The 25,546-nt window shown below is 31.7% G+C and overlaps 1 protein-coding gene across 1 annotated transcript; it reads right to left on the bottom strand.

Annotated features, from left to right (window-relative positions):
• Nucleotides 1–8,622: 8,622 nt before the first annotated feature.
• Nucleotides 8,623–24,575, bottom strand: LOC134681349 (SWI/SNF-related matrix-associated actin-dependent regulator of chromatin subfamily B member 1-A-like). The gene is made up of 10 exons (XM_063540933.1): nucleotides 24,448–24,575; nucleotides 18,024–18,129; nucleotides 17,214–17,340; nucleotides 16,448–16,588; nucleotides 15,306–15,433; nucleotides 14,460–14,626; nucleotides 13,748–13,856; nucleotides 12,247–12,328; nucleotides 11,351–11,482; nucleotides 8,623–9,978 (listed from the first exon to the last, which is right to left on the bottom strand). The coding sequence occupies exons 1-10, from the start codon at nucleotides 24,541–24,543 to the stop codon at nucleotides 9,939–9,941; spliced, it is 1,128 nt and encodes a 375-aa protein (XP_063397003.1). The 5' UTR covers nucleotides 24,544–24,575; the 3' UTR covers nucleotides 8,623–9,938.
• Nucleotides 24,576–25,546: the final 971 nt, after the last annotated feature.

The raw sequence follows: 25,546 nt of genomic DNA, 5'->3' as shown, positions 1-25,546 counted from the left end.
CTATGGATATTGAAACAAACTTAACATATATAAAATTCAGGAGATGTGGTATGATTGCCAATGAAACAACTTTCCACAAGAGACCAAATATCACAAAAATTAGCAACTATAAGTCACTGTACGGCCTTCAACAATGAGAAAAGCCCATATCACGTATTCAGATTTAAAATTGCTCCGAATCGACAAATATAAAACAATCCAAACTTGAAACCTAAACAGCAACATGCACAGTACAAAAATAAACAACACAAAAAGCAATTTAGGGACAGCGCTTTATTTCGTTGTTCTTCGTCTTAAAGGTACAGTGAAGTCTTCAACACGGAGCAAAAATTATCTCCCCTCTCTGTAAGTTTAACACTGCCCCTAGCATCGGTCTCAGCGTAATTCATTGGCATACTAAAATAATGCATTAAACTTAAAGAAATTTCAAGAATCCGGAGCGCTTTAAATGGACAAACAGAATACAAGTTATCATTTATTTTCTAAAAATATTATTTCTAAACTGCCTGAAATATGGAACCATGTTCACTAACCAGTAACCCTAACCTTATACACAATAAACACGGAATTGTTTTAAATTAAAATGTTAATCATTTACTACTCTTGGTGGTAGAATATTTTGAATATGATATAAACCGGCCTGAGTTTTAAAAAATTTCCAAAAGCCTTACAATTTTGTTTTTGTTGGGTGATATTTTTGTACTCCAAAATAAGTGAAAAATACATGATTTATTTTACATAACTGACATTAAATAAAACATTTAAATTAATTTCACAATTTAACGTTTTCATGCGGATATTTTTCATTTTTTTTTAATGTGAACATTGATAACAAAAAGAAGAAAGAAAAATAGCAAATTCAGAAGAAAACACAAATAGAAAATAATGGCCCCTAGTTCATATATTATATAAGCAATATCCGGAACCCAATATCCACGCCACGAAATATCTTTTTTTTTGTACTGTATTATAAAATTGCTTTAAAAAGGAAAATAATTTCTTTGTTTACTTTTATCTTTTATTTAACCGAAATCGGTTTCTTCCTAGTAAGTTATTGGATAGAAATATATTCATAAATTTGTTGACACAAATTATAGAAAATTTTAGGCAAAACTTTGCATGAAAAAAGGTTCAAGATTTCAAGTTATAATTCCGATCTTTTTTCAAGTAAATTTTATAATTATGAGGTCAATTTTTGACGATTAACTTTGGAAGATATTTACCATAAAAATAAAATTTACATTTAGGCAATGTTTACTTTTTATATTCGGACTTTTGTCATGATCTCAAATAAATTATCGACATTCTTCTAATAAAAAAGCTTATTATATTAATGCAACAATTTTGTCAATATTACTTTTACTCCAAGAAAATTAGAATGCAATGTTACTTGTCAATGACAGTGAAAGTATAATCATTTTAAATGCTGGATTTGAGTCTATTTTTTGCGAAAACTAAAATTACCCCCAATTCTCATTTTAGCGATTTTTCTTTTACTCATTTCCATTTAAATTAGTAAATAAATTAATTTTGCTGTCAAACAAAACCAAAAATAAAATGTTGAATTAAGATAAAGCAGCACTAAATATCATTGTAAAACATTTATTTCCATGCCATTATATATTAAACCCCTTCCCCTCAAAAAGAGAGAAAAGAATATATATTACTATATGTAGATAAAATTATCAAATAATGATATTCAGCCATATATTTTGGCTACCGTTGAAATCAAAATTTGAAGACTATCAGATGAAATTCATCAAAACAAAATAAAAGATCAAAATTCAAAAATTAGGTTAAGGGTCCGAATTTGTTTTTAAAAACGCCACTTGGTATAAATGATTTTAAAAATTAACCATTTTTTTTTTAGTTCTAAAGAATATATACAATTGCTAACAACCACTCAGATTATATTGTTTCCCTTTGACTTTGTAAAATTAATATTATATGTGTTTTTAAATATTATTTAAAAAAGAGTAAAAGGAACATTTTGCTTCAAAAATGTAATTTAGAAGGATAAAAAACAATTGCTTCAAATAGTTAGGGGGGAGTGAAAATTGCTGCAAGTTTTGATTAATTGGCATCGATTTTTATTAATATCCATATTGGTCAATCAATTTTTCCCATAAAAGAGGAGGGGCAGTGAAACAAATAAAGTTCAGTTTTCTTTTTATCCTATATTCAACTTTTAATATCGTCCCTCAAAATACAAATAATTATATATTTTGATCGCAAATACAATTCTGAAAACAAAATGAGACAGTATGTTTTTTTTTACATAGCCGTATGTAAATTTTGATTTCTTGAAATAATATAAATTATCTTCTTTTCTTTCAACAAAATAACGTACTATAAAAAAACGAACGAAATAAATAATTATTTACATTTTCTCGAATGACAAGAAAAAGTCTACAATATTGAATCTTAAATAAGTGACCACCGCAATGCGTATTGGTATAATTAAAAATACCGTTTCCGCAAAATGTTTCAAATCATTTTCACATTTGAAAAAAAATCTAATAACTGAAATGTAGTTTTGTTATTGTACTTACCGCCAACATTTCGAAGACTTGTCTATAACTTTTCTTTTCATAGTAGAATGCTATCATTGCACGAAGAAACTTCTCATTATCTTTCAAAATATTTAATTTCGATGCATCTAAATTCATCAGAATTTGACCAAATTCATCAAAAAGACAATTTAGTATCAGCGTAGAGGCAACTTCTCCAAGTAACGGGACAATTTCAATAAAATTGTCATTTTCCGTGTTCGACAATCTTTCAAATAAATTGATGTAATTTTCGGTCATCTTCAAAGCAAAAGATAAGCATGAAATCGACAAGTTTTTCGTACCTTTGAACAGGTAGAATTAATGCCGCATGTAATTATTGTCCAAAAAATATGAATGAAACTTGACCTTTGTTTCTGAGATCTTTACACATTAAATGACCAATCAGATGTTTTGTTTATGATGTACTTTTCATGCACTTTTAAAAAGGTTAAATGTACTTTTGATCTGTTCGATTTCACATCTGAAATTGGCACAGGAAATTGATGTCAGTGATTGTCAGTTATACGATGCGAAGAGTTTGTTTTAATCCCCCTCTTACTCTCTTGGATTTAAAGTGTAAATAAAGATTAATTGTGCAAATTCTTTAAAAAATATAAATAAAGATTAATTGTGCAAATTCTTTCTAGTTCTTTTGATAAGTGAAAAAAGTGATTTTTTTGCGTGTGTTCAGTAAACTGCATTACAGATGTGAAGAGTGAAACTCTTAAGATGATCCAAGCGACGGAACAACAACTTCACTGCAAAGATAGCTGGGAGACAGGTCAACTTTAACCCGCAATTCCTTTTTTTTTTGGGTCAAAAACCCGTATATTTTCTTCTTTTTAAAATTTTCTTTTAATTATTTTTGCGAGACTGACATAAATATAATATACCGCTGCTGATAATTAACTAACATTCCATAGAAAGAAAAAAAAAGTCTTACTAACAGAAAAAAAATCGAAAATCATTGAAATTTAAAAGAAAATAGCCGATTTTAGAAAAAAAGGGGGAGGAGAAAACATTGGTATGTTCCAAGTATATCATATGCATCATTATTAAACGAAACTATATTGTGTTTTTTTTTTTAAATTTTACAAACATTTCTAAAAAAAAAAAAAAAAAACGTATAGCTTCAAATACCGATAACAGTTTTCTGTCAACTTTGACAAAACTAAGAACACGTGAACATATGTTTTTCAAAGATCTTAAGAAGCTGTTTTCATGATTTCAAAATTGGAGAAAATGTCCGTACGTCCTTGAAATAAAGGGGATTCAGACTGTTCCTATGGTAAAGAATATTACAATTGGTCTGAACTGGGTATGTAAACTTAATCCTCCATATATATATGAAATCTTGTATTAAACTGCGCTTTACAACACCTAAAGGTTGACCTCTTGTTATCTTGAATTTAGAAAAAACAAGAATGTGTCCAAAGTACACGGATGCCCCACTCGCATTATCATTTGCCATGTTCAATGGACCGTGAAATTGGGGAAACAAGAATGTGTCCTCAGTACACGAATGCCCCACTCGCACTATCATTTCTTTGTTCAGTGAACCGTGAAATTGGGATCAAATCTCTAATTTGGCATTAAAATTAGAAAGATCATATCAAAGGGAACATGTGTACCAAGTTTGAAGTCGATTGGACTTCAACTTCATCAAAAAATACCTTGACCAAAAACTTTAACCTGAAGCGGGAAAGACGGACGAACAGACGGACGGACGGACAGACGAACGGACGAATAGACGAACGTACGGAAGGACGCACAGACCAGAAAATATAATGCCCCTCTACTATCGTAGGTGGGGCATAAAAATCATTTATAGCTTTGATAAAGATTGGATGCACGGTCTACGTTTCCAAATTCACTATACTAGTCATGATGTCAGTCGAGATCATATATGAAGATTTTAGGGACAAAAATGCCCGCCCCTTATAGAACTACATTTATGGTTAATCTAGACTGTTTACCTGTTCCCCTCCAAACTTTATCTACTTTGGGGAGCCGTGCGCCGCCTTTTTATCAAAATCCTGAATCCACATCATGACTTTCTATCTCTGATCTTTAATTAATAAATTATCGAATCTTTACCCATAACTAAAAATTGGATAATGTTAAGCAAACTTTGAATTTAAACAGGATTGCTTAATGTTCAGTGGCAAATATTTCATGCATGTTCACGACGCGAAAAATACCATATGTTGGTCTGTAATCCTGCACATAATCGCAATATCATGAACCATGCAAATCGCCACCAAGTTCTCTACCAATTACAGCATGGCTTACGCTTCAAACGATCTTGTGAAACCCAACTACCAGTAGTAAATGAGAAAGTTGCTGTGACAAAGGAAGATCGTCTGATTCCACCTTAACAATTGCCAAGAAATATGCATGACAGAAGCCTAAATTAAAACCTTGAGACTGTCTTTTGATCAAGTAATTCTGTAAAATACCAACCGCACTGTTAAAGTATACCTAAACAACATTACTAGCATTCATATGACTTAGTTAATTTAAAGAGTCAAAGCCACGACTTATCTCGACCAATAGAACTTATGAACCATGCGAATCACAATGAGGTCACTGTCGGAGGAAAATGCCAATCTGATATGTACACCTTACAATAATTTCATACATCAAATTTAATTGACCTATTGCTTATAGCATCTGAGATACAGACTTGACCACAATAAAAATCCTTCGCTGAGCGCAACCTGATACGACCGCAGAGGTCGAACCCTGAACAGTTGGGTCAAATTTGGACACAATACTAGTATTTAAGCTTGATACTGTCTAAATTTGTAGTGTGATCAAATTTTGACATGATATAGGTTTATGATACAAAATAAATGTGTTCAAAAATCTTAAAAATCTAATGCGAAATACTGTGCAATTGAAGATTTCTTCTTAAATAAAATCTGAACCCCTTAAGAAAAATGGACCCACACTTTTTGACCCCCCTCTTGGAGCAGTAACCACCAAACTCAGCCCCAGTCTTTTCTTTTTAGTATGAAACCTTGCGGTACAATTTTAGAGAGATCCATACACTTAAACACAAGTTATTGTCGAGACAAATGCTTGTTTTTTGCCCTTTTTTGCCCCTGATTCCATGTTTGGGGCAACTACTCCCAAACTAAATCCCAGCCTTCCCTTTGTGACATGGATGGAACCATGTCGTTCAATGTCAGAGAGATTCATACACTAACACACAAGTTATTGTTCGGAAACTACAATAAATTGCTTCGCCGAGAGCAGCTGGATACGACCGCAGTAATCCAACCCTAAACAGTTGGGCCAAAACTGGACATAATATTCGAGCTTGATACAGGTCTGAATTTGGATTGTAATTAAATTTTTGACACATAATAGGTTTCTGACAAAGAATAACTGTAGTCTAAGCACTTAAAATTGGTTAAATGATTTGAATTGATATTATTTTTTTTTTGCTAATGTGCAATACACCATGCTGCTGTGAAATGACCCCCCAAAAGCAAAGTTAATTTTTTTAACCCCCTTTTTTTATTTTGTGCAATACACTTAGCTGTTGAGAATTGACACCCCCACACAAAAAAAAACGTTTACCCCCCCCCCCCCCCCCTAACCATATCTTTTTTTTTTACAAAAGAATTTTTCTTTTTAATTTTTGAAATCCTAAGAAAGAATTGTCCCCCTCACACTTTCTTTTTTAAGCTCCCCCCTTTCCAATTTCTTTTCACTCCCTCCCCGACCCTTTTTCCAAAAAAACAATTGTTTCCCTCAAGATTTGGTCAAATCTCAATTCAAATATCCAATGGAATTTGCAACCCTAGTTATCCATTTAATAATTTAAAAGCAGTGTAAGGGAGGTAATCCAAATTTTAAAAAGAAATTGTCCATTACCCTTGTATTCCCTCCTTTTTTGCCCCTTATTCCTAAACAGTTTGAGCCATAAGCCCACAAAGACAATCATAACCATCCCTTTCTGATATGGAACCTTGTGGTATAATTTCAGAGAGACTGAGTCCATACACTGCTCCATAAAATATTTTCTGGAAACTCGAAAAGTGCTTATTTGACACCATATTCATAAACTGTTAGGACCACAACCCCCAAAATTTAAGCTTGTCATGCATATTGTCCGGAAACAAAGTATTTTCAGACGACGTCAATGTAAAAGCCATGAACGACTACAAAAATGTTGCTGTCTTATAAAAATACTTGTTTTTGACCCTTAAATCCTAAACTGTTGGCCCCATAACCCTCCAATTGAATCTTAACCTTCTACTTGTGGTTTTAACATTGGTACAATTTCATAGCAATCGAAAGACTTATACAAAAGTTTTTATCTTGATACTAGAAAAATGCTTGTTTTGGGCCCCTTATTACTTAACAGTTGGGACCATCATCCCCAAAATCAATCCCAACCTTCCTTTTGTGGTATTGAACCTTTTTAAAAAATATCATCGAGATTTATTTTCATAAACTTATGTTATTGTCCAGAAACCAAATGAATCTTTGGACGACGACATCATAGCATAGCATTATACGAACAAAAAAAATATTTTGCGGTCACTGATTACTGAATTGAGGTCAAGGTTAAGTGAACCTATTTGGACAGACATATACACCTTGCAACGATCCCATATTTCAAATATAATTTTCTGATTACCTAAGAAAAATGAGTAAAACAGAACAACTAAATTTGATTTGAATCTGCATAAAAGGTTTGAATCATTAAATTAATGTATTTAACCTTCTGAAATATAACCTTTATATTAGAAGTTTATGCTGCCCACTAATGGTATTCCTGTCTTGCATTCTATGATTTTCTTTGTAGTCTAGAGATAAACGTTCATTGTGTTACAAAGTGAGTTAGAAATACATTATACATGTACATGGTACCTAAAAATCATTATCACATTCAGTTTATACAGTGTTCTCCCCAGAAATTTAGGATAGCATCACATTTGGCGTAAACAAATAAACTGTAATTGTTCAATGTCATTTGTCACGTTGTGGCGATGCTCTATTTCCTTTACATTATACAATGAACATGTACAGAGGTACATGTAATATATATGTTATTGTTTATTACAAAATGTATTATATTGTTTGTATGCTATGGGTCCTCATTTGGTGAATAAAATATTCTATTCCATCCTGTTGTATGTGTTTATACTGTTGAATTCATAACTGATGTATAGATACAATTAGTTTATATCTAAATTGAGATAATTTAAATTTATTATTAGGCCAGTTGTTTTGGATTGTATCTATACTGTGAATATGTTTTTTTTCTGTTTTTCAAAAATTCAGCCTACTAGGACTAGAATTTGGAAAATTTGCATTTGAAAAAAAATAAATTCCTGTTTCATTTTTACAGTTTACCCACAAATTTATTTATTGCACGTGTCAGTAATGATCAAGTGCAACTGGAAAGGAATGTTGATCAGGTGTCTGATATCTTGAACTTTCATAACTAAAGTCAATACCTTTTTCAAGAGCAACCCCACAGATGTATATCACAGGGAGGGGATACAGCTCCATGTTGAATGATTATTCAGTGTTGAACACCACTTTAACAACTATTGGCTATTTCATGCAAAATTTATAAAAACAATAGAACCATGACTAAGGGGCAGAGCCATATAATCTCCATGGAAATGATATATGCCAGTGCTTATACAACTGCATACAAAATATCATTGACCTAACACAAGTGGTTCCCCATACACTTATCTAATCATCAACTAATACTTGTAAAATAAGCAACAGTTTCAAAGTCAATAGACCATGCCATGACTGAGGGGTTGGGACCACATAATCTCCATGGTAATGAGATGTGCCAGTTCTAATACAACTACATATCAAATATCATTGACCTACCACTAGTGGTTCACCATAAACTAGAACTTATACAAACTAATACATTGTTAATGCTTGTGCCATAAACAGTATACCTATGTCTCGCTTTTTGACTCGTCAAGGCGAGACAAAATGCAGAAATGAAAAACCTCTTTTAAACCCACTCGAATGTTTCAATTAGTGTGTTGCTCACCCAACTTAAATAAAAAGTTAAGTCAAATGAGATATTAATAGTTTTATTGCACATTATAATACAGACAAAGCATAACATTCAACACTCATTCCAGTGACCAGAACACATTACAGTGTAAGTGAGGTAATCCATTATATATTTACTGAAATTTTATGTTTTTATTGAACCTTTTTTTCCAAGTCATTACAAATAATAATTGTCAATGTTATATAGCTATTAAAATTCAATGTGATTCTGTATATCTTATAAGTTTTAAATTCCTATATATATATTTGATATTTACTCTGGTACATGCATACAAATATTTGATGTTCATGAAAATTTAAAACATACCAGTGTAAGGGAGATAATCCATTACATATTGACATAAAATTATTTATTTTATTGAACATACTTTTCCAAGTCTTTACAAATAATAGCTATAGGTTTTATGGCTAGAAAATTCCATGAGGTTCTGCAGATCTTTCAAATTTTATTTAAAAATCTTAAATATTATATATCATGAGTTTCCTGGACAATATTATGATATTTTGAGTTAAGGACTTGTTTATAACACAGATGAAAATTTAATGCCTTCAAATAGTGAAGCAGTGAACGAAAAAAAATTATAGATATTTGATGTGAATTATTTAACTGTTGACCTATTACACCACAAAAAATATAACATTACTGTCTGTAGATTCTGAGAAATCAGAGTTAAGATATTCAAATATCTAACTATATTTACATACATATGTAAAAAGGACCTCTTCATACTATTCTCAAACACACTTAGGGCTGTTCCAGAAAATACTATGTCCCCCCCAGGGAAGGCAATTTTTTTAAATATTATGTGGGTGGTTGTATTTGAAATACCAAAATGCAAAGAGAGTGCTGTTCTAATTAAATTTTATTTCTGTGGGTGGTGGGGGTTAAAAAAAAGTGCCGTCCCTGGGGGGGACATAGTATTTTCTGGAACAGCCCTTATACACATGAATTTGAATCAAATCTGACATCTATGAAACATACTGTGGATTCATTTATTTTCTTGGGTATCAATTTTCGTGGATTGCTGAAAACTTGCATATTCGTGGATATTTGATTTCCTGGTTTTGACAATCTCTGTATATTAATCCTATTGTAAATATGTATTTCATTGAACATTTGATTTCGTGGTTAACCCATACCCACAAAACCCACGAAAATTGGTATCAACGAATAATAATGAATCCACAGTATTGTTCAAATATGCATCCACACATTAATTCCTAATGTACAATGTCAAACACATTCGGTGGGTAGCAGAAGCTATTGTGTAGTGGTGATAATGATGATGATAAACACTTCTTTGTTCAATGCTCTCTCTACCATGCTGGAGCTGTGTTGGCTAATCTCCTCATTCTCCTGCAATCAAAAAAGAAACAATGAAGTATATTGTTAATTATTTTTGTACTTTGCATTTACCTTCTATTTGCTAACTTTTTGTGAGGTTTAACATCAAGTAAGTCACCACTGCTCTATGGTCAGGTTATTGTCTTTTTGACTCGTTCCCTATTTCCATTCTCAATTTTAATACTGCTGACATTGACTAGTAAAATTATCTCCACCAAAACACAAACAGTATTCTGAACAATTTATCTTAAAACCAGACGTTTCAATATGCATACACAACTGTACAAATAAAATTTTGTGATGTGTCTACAGTATACAAATAATCAAATAATATATCAAGTTATCAAATATTTATGACAAAAGCACAAAATTTTGACCCTTAAAAAAATGTTTCTAAGTTAACAAAGGGAGATAGATCGTACAAGTTAAGGTGGTACCATTTTAATAACATTGTGCTGTAAAGGGAATATTAAGCTTCTCAGTGATCAAAATTGTTGTTTGTCAAACTGCTATATAACCAGTGTAATTTTTCTGATAAAATGGTTGTTTCCAAATTTTTGAAATTTTTATATTGTTGTTCAAGGGTCAAAGTAAATACTTTGTCAAAATTTTATTAAAATTAAACGAGCCAAATTAATTTTAGTGAAAGTGTTGGGTACCACCTTAATGAGATAGCAATCACAACCCAGAAACCCAAAAGAAATATTGGCACTAAACTAGAGCTAAGTTGGCCTTATGAACAAGTATTTGAATCTATTAACAATGCTATTTTTGATTTAGGAAAGAATAGAATAATGTTCGTTTGGGAAACAATTCTGTTGTGTTATTTATTACATTTTGTCTCATGTACATGACCCCTATTTAGGGCTGTTCCATAAAAACATACATGGGAGCCAGAGAAGGCACTTCCAAACTTAATTATGGGTGGGTGTCATCTATGTTTTTGCATAGTGGTATTGTAAGCGAAATACTAATTTGCCTCTATAGGTTGTTACCCAATTTTTAAAGTGCCTCCCCTCGGAACCATGTATGTTTTAATGGAACAGCCCTTAGCCCTTCCCTCCATAATGACCCTTTTTGACGCCACCCCCTTTACTCCATAATGACACCTTTTGACGCCTGTGTAGTACCTCAGTGGAAACACTTTGACTACAAAATGTCTGCATCAGACTTAAAAAAGTTTGTATCCAATATGAAAAGGATATTCATGAGAATATCTGACTTGATTTTCATTGGTGAAATATTCATTTTTCACAATGCATTATAACTTTAAACCTGATAAAAAAAAATTATTGAAAAAAAATCCTATGCGAATCAAGTACCGTATGCCCCTAAAAATATCCTTGGAGGAAAGGGTTTTAATATATCAAAGATGTTTATTGACCTTGTATTTCTGTCTTGATCTCTGATCTTCTTCTCCATCTCAGCATCAGTTAATGTTTCTAGGAATGGACACCAAGAATCAGCCTCATTCTGGTTTCTAATGGCTACTTCCACTGTTGGTAATGGTGCTTCACTGAAATAAGAAAAATAAAATTATAAAATAATCATATTACTGATGATGAACGATACATATACATTTTAATTCAAATAAAATTCATTTTACTGTGTTCCAATATTGACAGTTTAAAGAATTCAATAACTCTTTTTTCATTTGACTTTTTTAAATGAAGCATAAAATTCCTTATATATGTACCATAAATGTATGCATGTTCAATGTCTTTGCTTGAAATAAGAAATATTTTCCATGTATAGAATTAAATAAAGCTACTCTTCATTTCTTTTAATAGTTGTACCCTACTGTTAAAACACTGTCATGTAGTATATACAGTCATGATGTTGGACACGATAAAAATTCAAAACACCCATATCTATTTGATGGAGAGTTATCTCATTGGCACTCATTACACATCTTCTTATAATTTAATTTTGAATGTAACATGTCTTCTGATTGGCTGACGTTATTTTGTTATCAGACCATAGACATAATTAAGTCATGTGACCGTGACGTCATCAAGGTCTTTTCATGGTTTTACTACGGTTTAAGATGGAATTTAGAATTAAATTATAAGAAATGACTGTAACATTTTTTCTGTCTATTCGAAATAACATAAAAAATGTGGTGCACACTGTTAAATAACCCGCTACACGCGTTATTCAGTGTGCACCACATTTTTTATGTTATTTCGAATAGACAGAAAAAATATTACAGTCATTCTTTTAACATCTATCAAATAAAGAAATAGTATAGCACAATACTAGAATTTGTTTTAAAATTACCTGAAAGCATAAGTTCTTTGATGCCAACTTAACTGTCCTCTTATACTATATGAGATTGCTGTAACAAATTCACCGCCTAGACCTAAAACCAAAAGTGTATGGTTAAAATGATATACCGATAGTTTAACATTATTTTTCAAATTATCCTTTTAATGACATTTAAGGTGGTTCCTAACACCTTGACTAAAATTAATTAGGCTCATGTAATTTTTCGTAACAATTTTGACAAAAACTTTACTTTGACCCTTTGACAAAATTTCAATAAACTTTATACCAGACACATTATCAGAAAAAATGGTTGGATGTATAGCAGTTTGACAAACACTAATTTTGATCATTGAGAAGCTTAATTCATATTTTCTTAACAATAGAAAATGATAAAAACATTCAGCTGATTTTACAGAGTTATCTCCCAGTTGTTTTATGTACCACCATATGAAATTCTGCATTGATTGTTAGAATTTAACATCTAGTTTTGTTATACTTACTGTAAGAATGCAAGATTTTGATTGGTTAATACAAGGGAGATAATTAACTCTATCCCAGGCAAATTTCTATTAACTTTCACGGAGATGCTTGATCAAGTGTGTGATTCATTAAATATGGATGGTTGTATATATTACCAGACTTCATAGTTTATTACTTTGAATTAGAAATTTGATTGACAGGAATAACTGATCATTCAGAATCACAAATTAAATAACACATAGCTGAGAGGGTGATAGAACAGATTGTTACCCCTTAATAAGACCTTGGTTTCACAATGTCTCAGGGTAACAATCTGCATTATAACCCTCTCAGCTATGTGTTATTTATATATAACTAATTTGTGTGACAATAATTCTATCTTTATTTGCAATAAAAGGGGGTCTCATTGGGGGGTTCCGATCCCGGATCCGCTTACTGTTTTGTCAGATTCCCGTATCCCGCTTACACTATATATGTAAGCAATTCTCATTTTTTTGTTATTTCCCGGGTCCCGCAAGACCTCATTTCCCTTTTTCACGACACAATAATTTGACTTTCACATGTCACACTTACAAAAAATCGGCAATCCCGCGTAATGCTTCGACCCCAATGAGACCTACATAAAAGGTTTCACAGATTTCTGCATTCTTAGTACTAAATTTTTTAACAAATTTTAGAATTTTCCCTCTTTAAAGTCACACAATAGCACTACTATCACACATTTTTAGAAAACTTCATAATTTTGGTACTCTAATAATAAAAAAAAACCATTTATATTACATATGTGAAAACAGACCATGAACTTTGACTGATGATGTATTCCTTTTTCTCTTGTTCTAGTCATAGTTGTGTTGTTTGGTGGTTTCTTTCTTTTTAATTATAGATGTATACTGTTCTGGAGGAAGAGGCCCAGCCCCCAATTTGTTAAAAATATTTTGGGTACAACTTTGATTTTTTACTGTCTTTTTTGTTAGGTACTCCTAGAAACCGTTCTGAAAATCCCAGATCCGATTCAGCTGTTCTAATATCTTACCTAATTCAGCACATAATTTATTGGCAAATTCTTCTGGTGAGTTGTCTGGTTCAGACATATCCCATTCAAATTGATCTACCAGCGATATATTACCTACATGGATATTTAGCTGAAAATAATTAAAGCTTTTTACTGTTAATTCAGAAATGGTTATGTGCATTCATTGCTAAGAATAGTCAAATAGAGACAAAAGCGTGAAATCTATTAATACTATTTTGTAAATATACGAAAATTATGCTATTTGAATTTATCCAAATTGGTCTTCACTCGCCCTGAATTTTTTTTGTTGAGTTTATTGAAACCATAAAAGAGTCTATATGATATATTATTTTTTTCCCTTCTTAAATAATACAAGTCTTTGTGCCTGGTTAGGTATCGAAATCTATACTACTAAAGGATTGACAATGACTTCATTGAGAGGCAACTCCTCTGAAACCATACAACATTTAAAATATTTGTGATAAAATGTATAAACGTAGTGTTTTGTATTTCCTACATTAACTGAAACTTATAATTTGGGATGACTATTTTCAAACTTTAACGGAGAATTTGTTATGAATTTTTAATGACACACATATTTACAGAATAATGCAATACAATTATTTGAAATAAAGATTCCATAACTACAACAAGTGTGTTACGATATTTCTCCAAGGCCACTAGTGAGGAGAAATGTGAAAATTGCACAAAATTAGAGAAATTGATATTATACCTTTAATATAACTCTCTGGTCACACTGCTGATCTAACAAGTTATCTGTGGGATAGGCATCAATCTGTTGTCTGATAGCTTGGGATATAGCAGGCACAAAATTAATAGGGTTCAAATCTAAATCATCACATAGAATCTCAGCAAACTGTTCAGGTGATACCAAACCCTCTGAAAAAGACAATATAATTAATCAGTATTTAAGTTTTCTAGTTTTAAATTTCCAAGTCAGAATTTCTATATTAAGTAAAAATATAAAATAAAAGTAGAAATTACAGAACTTAATTCTTACTTAATATCTAAGGAGAATTCAACCACCCACAATTGCCTACCATCCCATAACTCAATAAATTTTTGACTAGCACTTTGTTAATTATATATATTTTACAAATATTTCAATTCAATGTCAATCCTGATTTGGTACACATTTGTATTGTTATGTAATCTATTCAGTATCTGGTATGGACTTTGCTCATTGTTTAAGGCTGTACAGTGACCTATAGTTGTTAATGTCTGTGTCATTTTGGTCTTTTGTGGATAGTTGTTTCATTGGCAATCATAGTGACATACCACATCTTCTTTTTTATCTTGTAACAGTTGTTTGTATAATATGGGATTTAAACTTTCCAACCATTTTCTGCCTTTATACACAGTTAGACTTACTAGTCATAAATTAAATGTCTAAAGGGGCAAGATTATAATCAGAAAATATACAAACATCAATTTTGTCTACTTTTTCTGTACAATATACAAAAGTGCATGTAATTCTTAATTAACTTTAAATTAGAATGTTTCTTTTTATCCTTATGATTAAACCACACAATTTCTCTTTCTTCTCATAGTAACCTACCATTTTTATTCCAAGTGAAGCAATCTCTAAGTTTCTGTCCATCTATTTCCATGTCAAGTCTGATTGGTATCAGCTGTTCTGGTTGATTAGAATTATCATGTATCTGAGCAGGATCAGAGTCGTCAAAACTAAAATCAATTCAAAATTATTAGTAAATTTGATTTAACACTTACCTAATTACTATAAACCAATAGACCACTTTCGAGTTCATCCGTCTCCAGAAAAAACTCGTCAATTATGCGTGCCTTTATGACGTCATTAACCAGATAGAGGGGCTCGCCTGTATCCCTGCACTATTAACGTTCACCAAGCGTCTTAGTGATCGTCAATGTGCTGGATAAACTAGAAATAATAGTTGTTCTGTACTTAATGACATTCCCTAATGACAGCAGTGTTGATTGTCAATTTTGACTTTTGAGAATTCAATTGGCCGAATGATTCTTACAATATAGAATTATAGTTTTCCAACCACTCACCCAACATTGAAATGGAAGTGACGACACCCCTAAACGCACAAATGAATCACTAAAACCAGAGTTTTTGACGGAAATGCATCGAACTCAAAAGTTGTCTTATTTTTTTCTTCTAGGATTTATTTACGTTTCTTTAGCAAGCAGAAAAAAAAATGTTATTATAAATTGGAATGAATATGTTCTAACATGAAAAAAATATCCACAAATATAAATTTGTTTTTAGGAGTATATTGATGTTTTCCTATACTGACAGATTATTATTATAAACTGACCTACAGTATGAACAACTGCAATCTTGTGACTATTTTTTACCCAAGATTTTGACTAAATAATAAAACATTTGTTCTAAACAGATCTTGTATATCAGCTTCCGATTTCTTTTTTTAAAGCACAAACACAAAACAAATTTCTTCATATAACTACATGTATTGTCGGAAATGTACATACTTCAATTTTCTATTTATAGACAAACTTACCATGTAGGGAATGTGCGTACTTTAGATTTTCCCAGTCTGTTTCTATTTATAAGACAAACTTACCATGTAGGGAATGTCCGTACTTTCTCGATTTTTCAAGTCTGTTTCTATTTATAGGACAATACTTACCATGTAGGGAATGTCCGTACTTTAGATTTTTCAAGTCTGTTTCTATTTATAGGACAATACTTACCATGTAGGGAATGTCCGTACTTTAGATTTTCCGAGTCTGTTTCTATTTATAGGAGTGGAACAGGGAACAGCATCAAGATGATGGGAACTACTTGGTACTGTTGGAACCCAGTTACTTCCCCTTTTCTGTTTCAGCCCACTTCTGAAATTAAATAATTCAAAAATTGAGTATGACATGAAGTTATATGTTCTCTCTTCCAGAGCATCCATTTTTGGTGGGTTTTGTGTTGCTAGGTAATAAGGTTTATGTGTAATATTTTATGGACTGTTAGTTGTCTTTTCATCAATTTTCCATTTTGCAATTTAACGGTTTTGTTTTTCTTTCAATTATTGTTGATTATTGTTTTTGATTGCCCAATCAAATACTTCAGGCTCTTTTTTTCTGTAAGTCACATAGAATAGTATGTTTTATTTCAATTCCTTGATTATGAATAATTATAACACCAATAAGAATTGATATGAAAATTCGATAATGTGGGTCTGAAGATTGACAGACTTTTGTCTGTCCTTAAACAACTTTGACAACAAATGCATTTTTTTATCAACTGATATCTCTTGCTGGGAAAAACTCAAATTCTACATGAAACCATGCCAAATTTTTTTTTTTTAGCTTCACTTGCAATTGTGTAAAAAATAGACAACTAATTTGTTTTTGTAAATGTGTTGTTTTGTGCCGTCAATATCTTTGAAAATATTTTCAATGTTTTTAAAATGTTAAACACCTTCATTTTGGTAGGTAATCATCTAGCTTTTTAACTGTTACTTACGTATTAAAAGCAGTGTCACTGTTGATTGACAAGGTTTTATATTTTTCGTCATTGCCTTCAAATATCTGGTCTACTTCTGACCCCTTCAACAGTGTTATATTTGTAGCTAAGGCAGGCTGTCCACTCCCTAAAAGTCAAGAAAAGAAAACGACAGTCTATATGGTCAACATATATACTTATGATTTAATTTAAAAAAAAAAAAAAAGTCACAATATAAAGATAAATTAATTTGTAAAAATATGTGTTGGTATTTTTAAAAGTTTCAAACACAAATGCAAAATTTATTCAGGACAGTCATCACAGTTATTTTTTTTTACAGTCTTGACGAGTAAAAAAAACCAAACACCTTTTTAAAGATGTTTAGTGAATATTAGTCTCATTAGTGCATGAAATTTCTGTAAACATGGTAAACTTGTATGTAGATATAGGAAGATGTGGTGTGAGTGCCAATGAGACAACTCTCCATCCAAATAACAATTTAAAAATTAAACCATTATAGGTTAAAGTACGGTCTTCAACACGGAGCCTTGGCTCACACCGAACAACAAGCTATAAAGGGCCCCAAAATTACTAGTGTAAAACCATTCAAACGGGAAAACCAAAGGTCTAATCTATATAAACAAAACGAGAAACGAGAAACACGTATATATTACATAAACAAACGACAACTACTGTACATCAGATTCCTTGTATGGTTTGTATTGTAAGATCTCTTTTCATGAACTTACAGCTTTGACAACATATTTACTAGACTTGGCCAAAGACATATCCATATAATAAAGGCATATCATGCATGTAAGGGATAATTACCTAAGGTGGAGACTTTCTTCCTTTCTTCTACTGTCATAAGTCTTCTCCATAACGAGGGATAGCGTTTATAAAGGGAGCCACGGAACATACGCAAATAGTTTCCAACCTGTAAAAAGTATAAAATTTTGTCATTTAAATTCTTGCTGAATATGAAGTCTGTGTTTGGAGAGCGTTAATTATCTTTCTGCATATTTAACATATGTTTCGTATCTATCCATCAGAGGAGTTGCGCTTTTATGCCTCACCTACGATAGTAGGAGTATTATGTTTTCTGGTCTATGCCTCCATTTGTCCGTCATCTGTTCATCCCTGCGTCCGTTACATAAACAGAAAATTAACCCTTGCAATCAACTCCTTAGGGAGTCTGTTTTTGATCTTTTGCAAGGCAAAGTTTCTACCCCTTTCTCACTGAAGCGAGTGGTGAACACACTGTTAGTCAAGTAAATTTGAAAGTGAGGAGTGAAGCAAAAATGCAAAATCCACATCTTTAAAATCAATAAACTTTAGATCTCACTAGAAATATGTAAGACATGTCTCATATCATACATTTATACATGTAATTCTTCTTGCTGAGGTTATTTAAGTTTCTGACATTACAAAATTAATTTTAATGATAATGAATATGATAAAAATATCATGTATAACTTTGAACCTGTGATAAATCAGCAACTTATTTTAAAAGCAGATCTTGCCAATGATTTTTTACAATGAAGGATTTTGCTTCCAAAATAACTATCAAATAAAAAGCACAGGAACATTCTTCAGATTATATCATGTATATAGAAGTGATAGAAAATGGCAGTAGAAAATGTAAATCCCATTTTAGGAGTCAGATTAATGTTCTATTCTACAACAGCCATATTTTGACCCAAAACTAAATGAGCTGTGAAATCAATAGCAATTGCTAGTAAAATAACTAGGAATTTCAATAAGCGATATTCTAGTCAGGTCAGTTGAAAATGGCATTTGAAGAAAAAAAATCATATAAAAAAAGCTCTTTTAGTCTTTAGACTCACTGGGGTAAAGCTGATGACCGTAACTGCATTCACGGTCATCCCAAGATGTCGGACAAAAAATTAGGTCAGTTTCTGTATTGTCTGTGTAAGTGTTTCTATATCATTTTCTTTACAAATCATACATTGAAACGATGCAAATGTATAAAAGAATCACTCGGAAATCACTAATTACTTCCGAGAAATGTGCATGAAACGGGAAATTCGATTTGAAAAAATCGCTCAGATGACCGTAAATCACAATCGAGATGACCGTAACAGAATTAGCGATTCATAACAAGGGTGACCGTAATTGCTTTTAAGATGACCGTAATTTGTAAATGATGACCGTAACTTTTAAAGGATGACCCTCAATTCTAAGAAATTTCCGTATTTATATAACTACCTTTTTGTATCAAATGATTAATCGTGTTGGTATAAACATATTAATATGAGAGTATTATCCTATAGGTAGAAGAAAATAAGTCGTGCTTCAAATGCAAAGATTACCTTATATATCTTTTTTACAGTAGAGGGTTTCATTTTTAAAATGACTTTGCAAAATGACATGCTACAAAAGCCTGATAAATTGACACCTCACAAGTATAATGAAAAAAATGCGGTGCACAGCCTCCAACTGCTAGACAAAAGATTTTTTTTTTATTTCTGGGATTCCTTTTAATGACATATAATAAATACACATTTTTAAAAGTTTCAATGCATGTAAACCCATTAATATTATATCGTCTTCCATTTGGTCGTGCAAATAAAATAACAGAAATATTTTGAAAATATTATACAATTAAACTAGTGAAGGTGAGCTCCAGCAAAGTAAATCCTTAAAATAATCTTGTACGAATAGCGTATCACAAGGCGGAACGTTTTCAATTTGTATATAAACAGAAATGTTATTCATACAGTCAGGATTCTACTTCTTCAAAATTGTCTCCCCGTTGCGCCAGTTCATGCTCACAATCGTAGAAATGGAAGCCATTGTAGGGATGACGCTCTGCCCATTTTGCTCTTGAAAACTGATAAATTTATCCACATAGTACCATTACGATCGATCGTTATATCAGTTAAATCTTAAAAGACAAATGTATCTACTAGCTAATGAGCATCAGTTAATGATCTTGTCTGCATTGATTCAACTTAAAAATATTGTCTGTTCGGATGTCAGGTGAAATTTTGGAAAATTCTTAAGCATTTAAAAAAAATATAATTAAATATTTCGTGCCGTGGAAGGGCTGACTAAACATTTTCAGTGGTTGAAGATTATAAACCCTAGTTATCACACACAAGAAAGTCATATTTGTTCGAAGATATCCATTTTCATCATCCAAATTAAAAGACTGACGTCAAGTACGTTTAGAAAAAAATAGCTATTCGAACACACCTACTTTGTTTTTGTGATTCATTAGATAGGTATTTCACTTGACCTTTATATTTCATCTTATCGCACTGTGATTTTTTGACGTTATAAAATCAACCTGTAGCTTTGATATATAAAAATGATAGAATCTGAAGTGAGATGCTATATCAAATACTCTTGCTTTGTAAGATAAAATATACACCAAACATGCCCAAACATAAAAAAGGTGCACTCGACTTTCTCTTTCCGATACAATACGGTTACCTATTTTGGGGATATTTTTCATGATTCACATAATGGAAGGTCAGACACGAATTTTTTTTAACTAAATTATTGATATGTTCTCCGTCCGTGGTAAAAAAAAATCAGATTATGCATTTTCTACATCCAATTTATAGATACCCATGTCGTCGGCTTGTTATCTAAATGTTTTGCATTACTATGTAATAGATACATTGAAAACTTATGCAAATGGTGTTTTTAAAATAAAACACTTCGTAATTGAGAAGAAAATTGTCTTTTTATTTGTTTCTATTAACTTTTTAAAATTTTGTTACTATATCAAACATTACAGTAAATATTTATCGCTTTCTCGATAAACAAAGAGCTTCGATTCTTTTGTTCTATTTCAAAAGTGTCTCCGCCTGTATATATCAAGACAAATTAAGATTTTAATCTGCTTCCTCTGAAACCATACACATGGGCTCGATTACCAGTCAGAGCTCAGACATAAATAAGTCTGAATCTGCTTTTGACTCATAGAGGTCTAAGTTTGTAAGTTTTAGGATTTGTCTCCCTTTAATATAAGACAAAATACGACTTGAATAAGTCCAATTTTGTGAAACAAGAAATATTTGACCAGAATCAAAAAGTTGCAAATATCGACTCCTACAAGTCGATGAGTGATCAAAATTGGTTAACTTCAAGACCCACGCATACTTATAAGGAGGTCACGCATCTAAATCAAATAATGACAACATTGAAAGCCAATGCTTTGTCTTCTAAAGAAAAATATGAATGAGAGTCTAAAAAATCGGAGATAATGTTAATTAACCTTACAATGCTACCACCTGGATTCACACTTAATGAGGTAAAACATCTGTGTTTAGTAAGGATATTCAATTAGATAATTAAATATAGAAAGCTCAAGTCCTTGTGAACTCTCATACAGGTTTTTGCTGTCATAGGTGGTGTAGTTTGGCCACAAAGTAACATTAAGTTTTTTCACCAACATAAAAAGACCTAAACAAGTCTGTCATTTTCTGACTTAGATAAGTCTAAATTTGAAACTACATTTTTATAATAAATACATGTTTTGACTTATTTAAGTCAAAAACAAAAAACGACTTGTTTATGTCTGAGCTCTGACTGATTACCAAATATTCGTATGTATTATTAATGTTTTTAATGCTCCATTTATTGGCATTAAGTTTTTCTGGTATGTGCGTACATTCGTCCGTTCGTCTGTTTGTTTGTCCGTTTGTCCAGCTTAGAGTTAAATAAAAATGAAACTTAGTACACAATTTACTTATGGTATGATCTTTTTAATTCTAATGCCAAATTACAGTTTTATCCCATTTTCACAGTCCACTAAACATAGAAAATGATAGGGTAGATGAGGCATCCGTGTACTAGGGACAAATTCATATTTCTTCAAATTTTCGTCGTATCGCTGTCAATTTGTGTTAAAATTTTAACGTCGTTTTCAATAAATATTTCATTGTTTACGAGAAATATGCAAATTAACTATCATTGTCATAAATTCAAAATACGGCCAATTATATTATAGTTTAAAAAAAGAAATTTATGAAACATATTTGTATCCGCTAACCGAGTCCCAATTGAGATCGACAACCTCAACAAAAAAGCTTTGAATACAATACGGATATTTCTTAGAATTGATGATCATCCTATAAAAATTACGGTCGTCCTTTATAAATTACAGTCAGTCTTTACAAATTACGGTCATCCTTTACAAGGTACGGTCATCTTTTTACCAATTATGGTCATCCTTGTTTTATGTTACGGTCATCTGGAAAATATTTTGATTATGATTTACGGTCATCTTAACGATTTTTTCAAATCGAATTTCCCGTTTCATGCACAATTCTCGGAAGTAATTAGTGATTTCCGAGTGATTCTTTTATAAATTTGCATCGTTTCAATGTATGATTTGTAAAGAAAAGGATATAGAAACACTTACACAAACAATACAGAAACTGACCTAATTTTTTGTCCGACATCTTGGGATGACCGTGAATGCAGTTACGGTCATCAGCTTTACCCCAGTGAGACTGTGATGTCCTTTTCAGTAAATTTTTAATGAATTAATTGAAATTAAGAAATTCAGATCATCTCTGAGATACATCATGTATATGTACAAAATGTATGTTATCTGCCATGATAGGCCAGTTCTAAGATAGTTTTCAGACTATCTGTCATGACATTAAATGCATCACCACTTGACCATGGGTTGACAATGAAATAGAAATTTCCAACACATATTGAGCAAATGGGTGAAAAAGTTTTATTTTAAACTGCACACAATATTTGGGAAATAAAAGTCTTAAAGGATGGTCACTCTCCCTCAGATGTCATACGGTGATCACGATTATATACATGTACATGTACTTACTGAACATTAATTATTTTTTTACTACATGTACATGTACACTAAAGAATAATGATTATGAAAGTGCTTGAAACTTTAAATAGAGCAGGGATACAGGAATGCCTTCTATGATCTATCTAGTAAATGGCGTCACAATGGAATCCGGGTCCGTTCGCGCCCATTCATGTTCGCACCCATTCATGTTTGCACCCACTCATGTTCGCCCCCTTTCACTTTCGCACCCTACATGTTCGCACCCAAAGTCCTTTCGCACCCTACATGTTCGCGCCCAATTTTAATTGGTTTTGGGTTCAAAACCTTTGCAATAAAGTTTTGGCAAGTATAGAACTCTTATAAGTATAATTGTTTTCGTTGTCTCAAAATAAAGTGAAACAGCATTTTTTTATTGTGTTGAATAAATCTTAATTATGTTTTAGATAGTGTAATTGTTTAAAAAAAAAATATTCCTTTCTAAATAAAGTGGGATTCTGTCAACGTTTTATTTTGTGTTGAATAACTCTTAATCATGTTTTGGTTAGTGTATTGCTATAACTTTGTTTCATTGACTTGTTTCAAAATGGAGCGAGATTCTGACTATGTTTTTTTTTTTTGTGTTGAACAAATTTTATCATGTTTGATCATGTTTTGGTTATAATATTGTATTGCTATATTTTATTGTTTCATTGTTTCAGATCATAGGGTCCAAGCTGTTAAAAACAATTATCTTTTGTGTTTTTCATTTAAAATCTTCGATCTTTTATTCATTCCAAGCTATAAATACATTCAGTATTTACATGAAAGCAATTTGAAACAAAAATCATGATTTTCCAATTATTCAACTGGAATTTGAATTAAAATTGGACGCAAACGTGTAGAGTGCGAACGGACCTTGGGTGCGAACGTGAAGGGTGCGAAAGTATATTGGGCGTGAACGGACCTGATACTGTCACAATGGCATGCGAAATTGATGATCTTTCCAGTTTAAGACATGATTTCAGAAAATACCTATCTGTCACATTTTTTGTCAAAAACTACACCTTCAACATGGCCAATAATACACTGGAAATTTAAATAAAATAAACAAATAAGTTTGTAATCCGGTCCCAATTGTTCAACCCTTAATTGCCACACAGGAACATGAGTAAGACGTCAAAGCAAAAAATAAAATCTATAGCATTTCTATACTTCAGGCTAAGACTTCAACTGTATGATTTGGCAGCCAAGATCTAAGCACTAAATATAACCCATATTGTAACCCTGACAAAATCACTATCCAGAAATGAACTCTATCCACAAATGAACCTTAAATCTAAATATTAATGAAGGCCGCCACAATTTTACTTTTAGAAACAGTTTGGGTTCTCTACAAATGTACGATAGAAAACCGATTTTTCACACTAAATCTGGAATTTTCTTGACTGAGTGCTTTAGGAATATGTAATTTCATACTTCTGATCCGACATAATAATATTCTTCGCCTTCTTCTATCTGAAATTTTTGTGGTTTTTCACCAAATGTCTTTGTCCCAAACATATTTGACGCCATGGCAAAGGGAGACTACTCGGTTTAGATTTTTTTAGTCAGTCTGAACAAAAACCAGAGCTGTGTCTAAAACCCAACTGCAACATTTTTACATGATTTGTCAGTGACAATTTCTAAATGGTTACTAAAAACTGTTGTTGATTTCGTAATCAAATGTTTTTCACCATTTTTTTAATTCCTTTCCTGGTAACCTCATTCATAATTTATGTATTCTTAAAAAAAATAAGGACATTTACCCTTTTAAAGTTTAAAACTTTTTAAAATAACGTTATTCTCTGTGTAGTATTGTATTAATTGAGTGTACCCAATTCTTTTAATTTTTACACTTACATTGTCTTCTACTTACCTTTGCCGTGACTGCATTAGTTTTTACTCCTTATAACATATTTCGGCCACATTTGTGTATGCCATCATACTCCCTTTTAGGTAATACAAAGCATGTATAACCTCCGTTTAATAGGCATAATCATGCCGCTGGAATAAGTCACCTTTTCAAGCTTCCAAATATGTGTTTAGCTCGGGAAAACTATCAGAAATATACGAGGTCAACTTCGGGTAAAGCAAAGAATCAATAAATTAAGTTCCAATAACTTCATAGTTTGCCATCTAAATTGTTTGGTGTTCCCTGTTGGGCTTTCATCTAAAGGGGGGGGGGGGGGGGCACTTGACTACTTAATTGATAGGGGTGCCGTTAGAGTTCTATTATCCTACCCCGGCTTTTCAATCCACAGGGACTCGGTTAGCAGATTAAAATTTTGTAAATCAATGTTTTTAATTTATTTTTTATTATTTCCTGTCTATTTGCATTACTATATTAACGTATTTAAAGTTGCCATCACTATTTCTTTGTTTTCTGTCAATGTGCAGTTTACTATCCATATCCATATACTGAAAAAACCTAGACTCGGTTAGCAGATTAAAATTTTGTAAATCAATGTTTTTAATTTATTTATCCATATCCATATACTGAAAAAATTACTATCCATATCCATAAACTGAAAAAATT

The sequence above is a fragment of the Mytilus trossulus genome, chromosome 8 (genome assembly GCF_036588685.1).
Source record: "Mytilus trossulus isolate FHL-02 chromosome 8, PNRI_Mtr1.1.1.hap1, whole genome shotgun sequence".
In the NCBI taxonomy this organism is placed as follows: domain Eukaryota; kingdom Metazoa; phylum Mollusca; class Bivalvia; order Mytilida; family Mytilidae; genus Mytilus; species Mytilus trossulus.
This window is presented reverse-complemented; position numbering and strand designations above follow the sequence as displayed.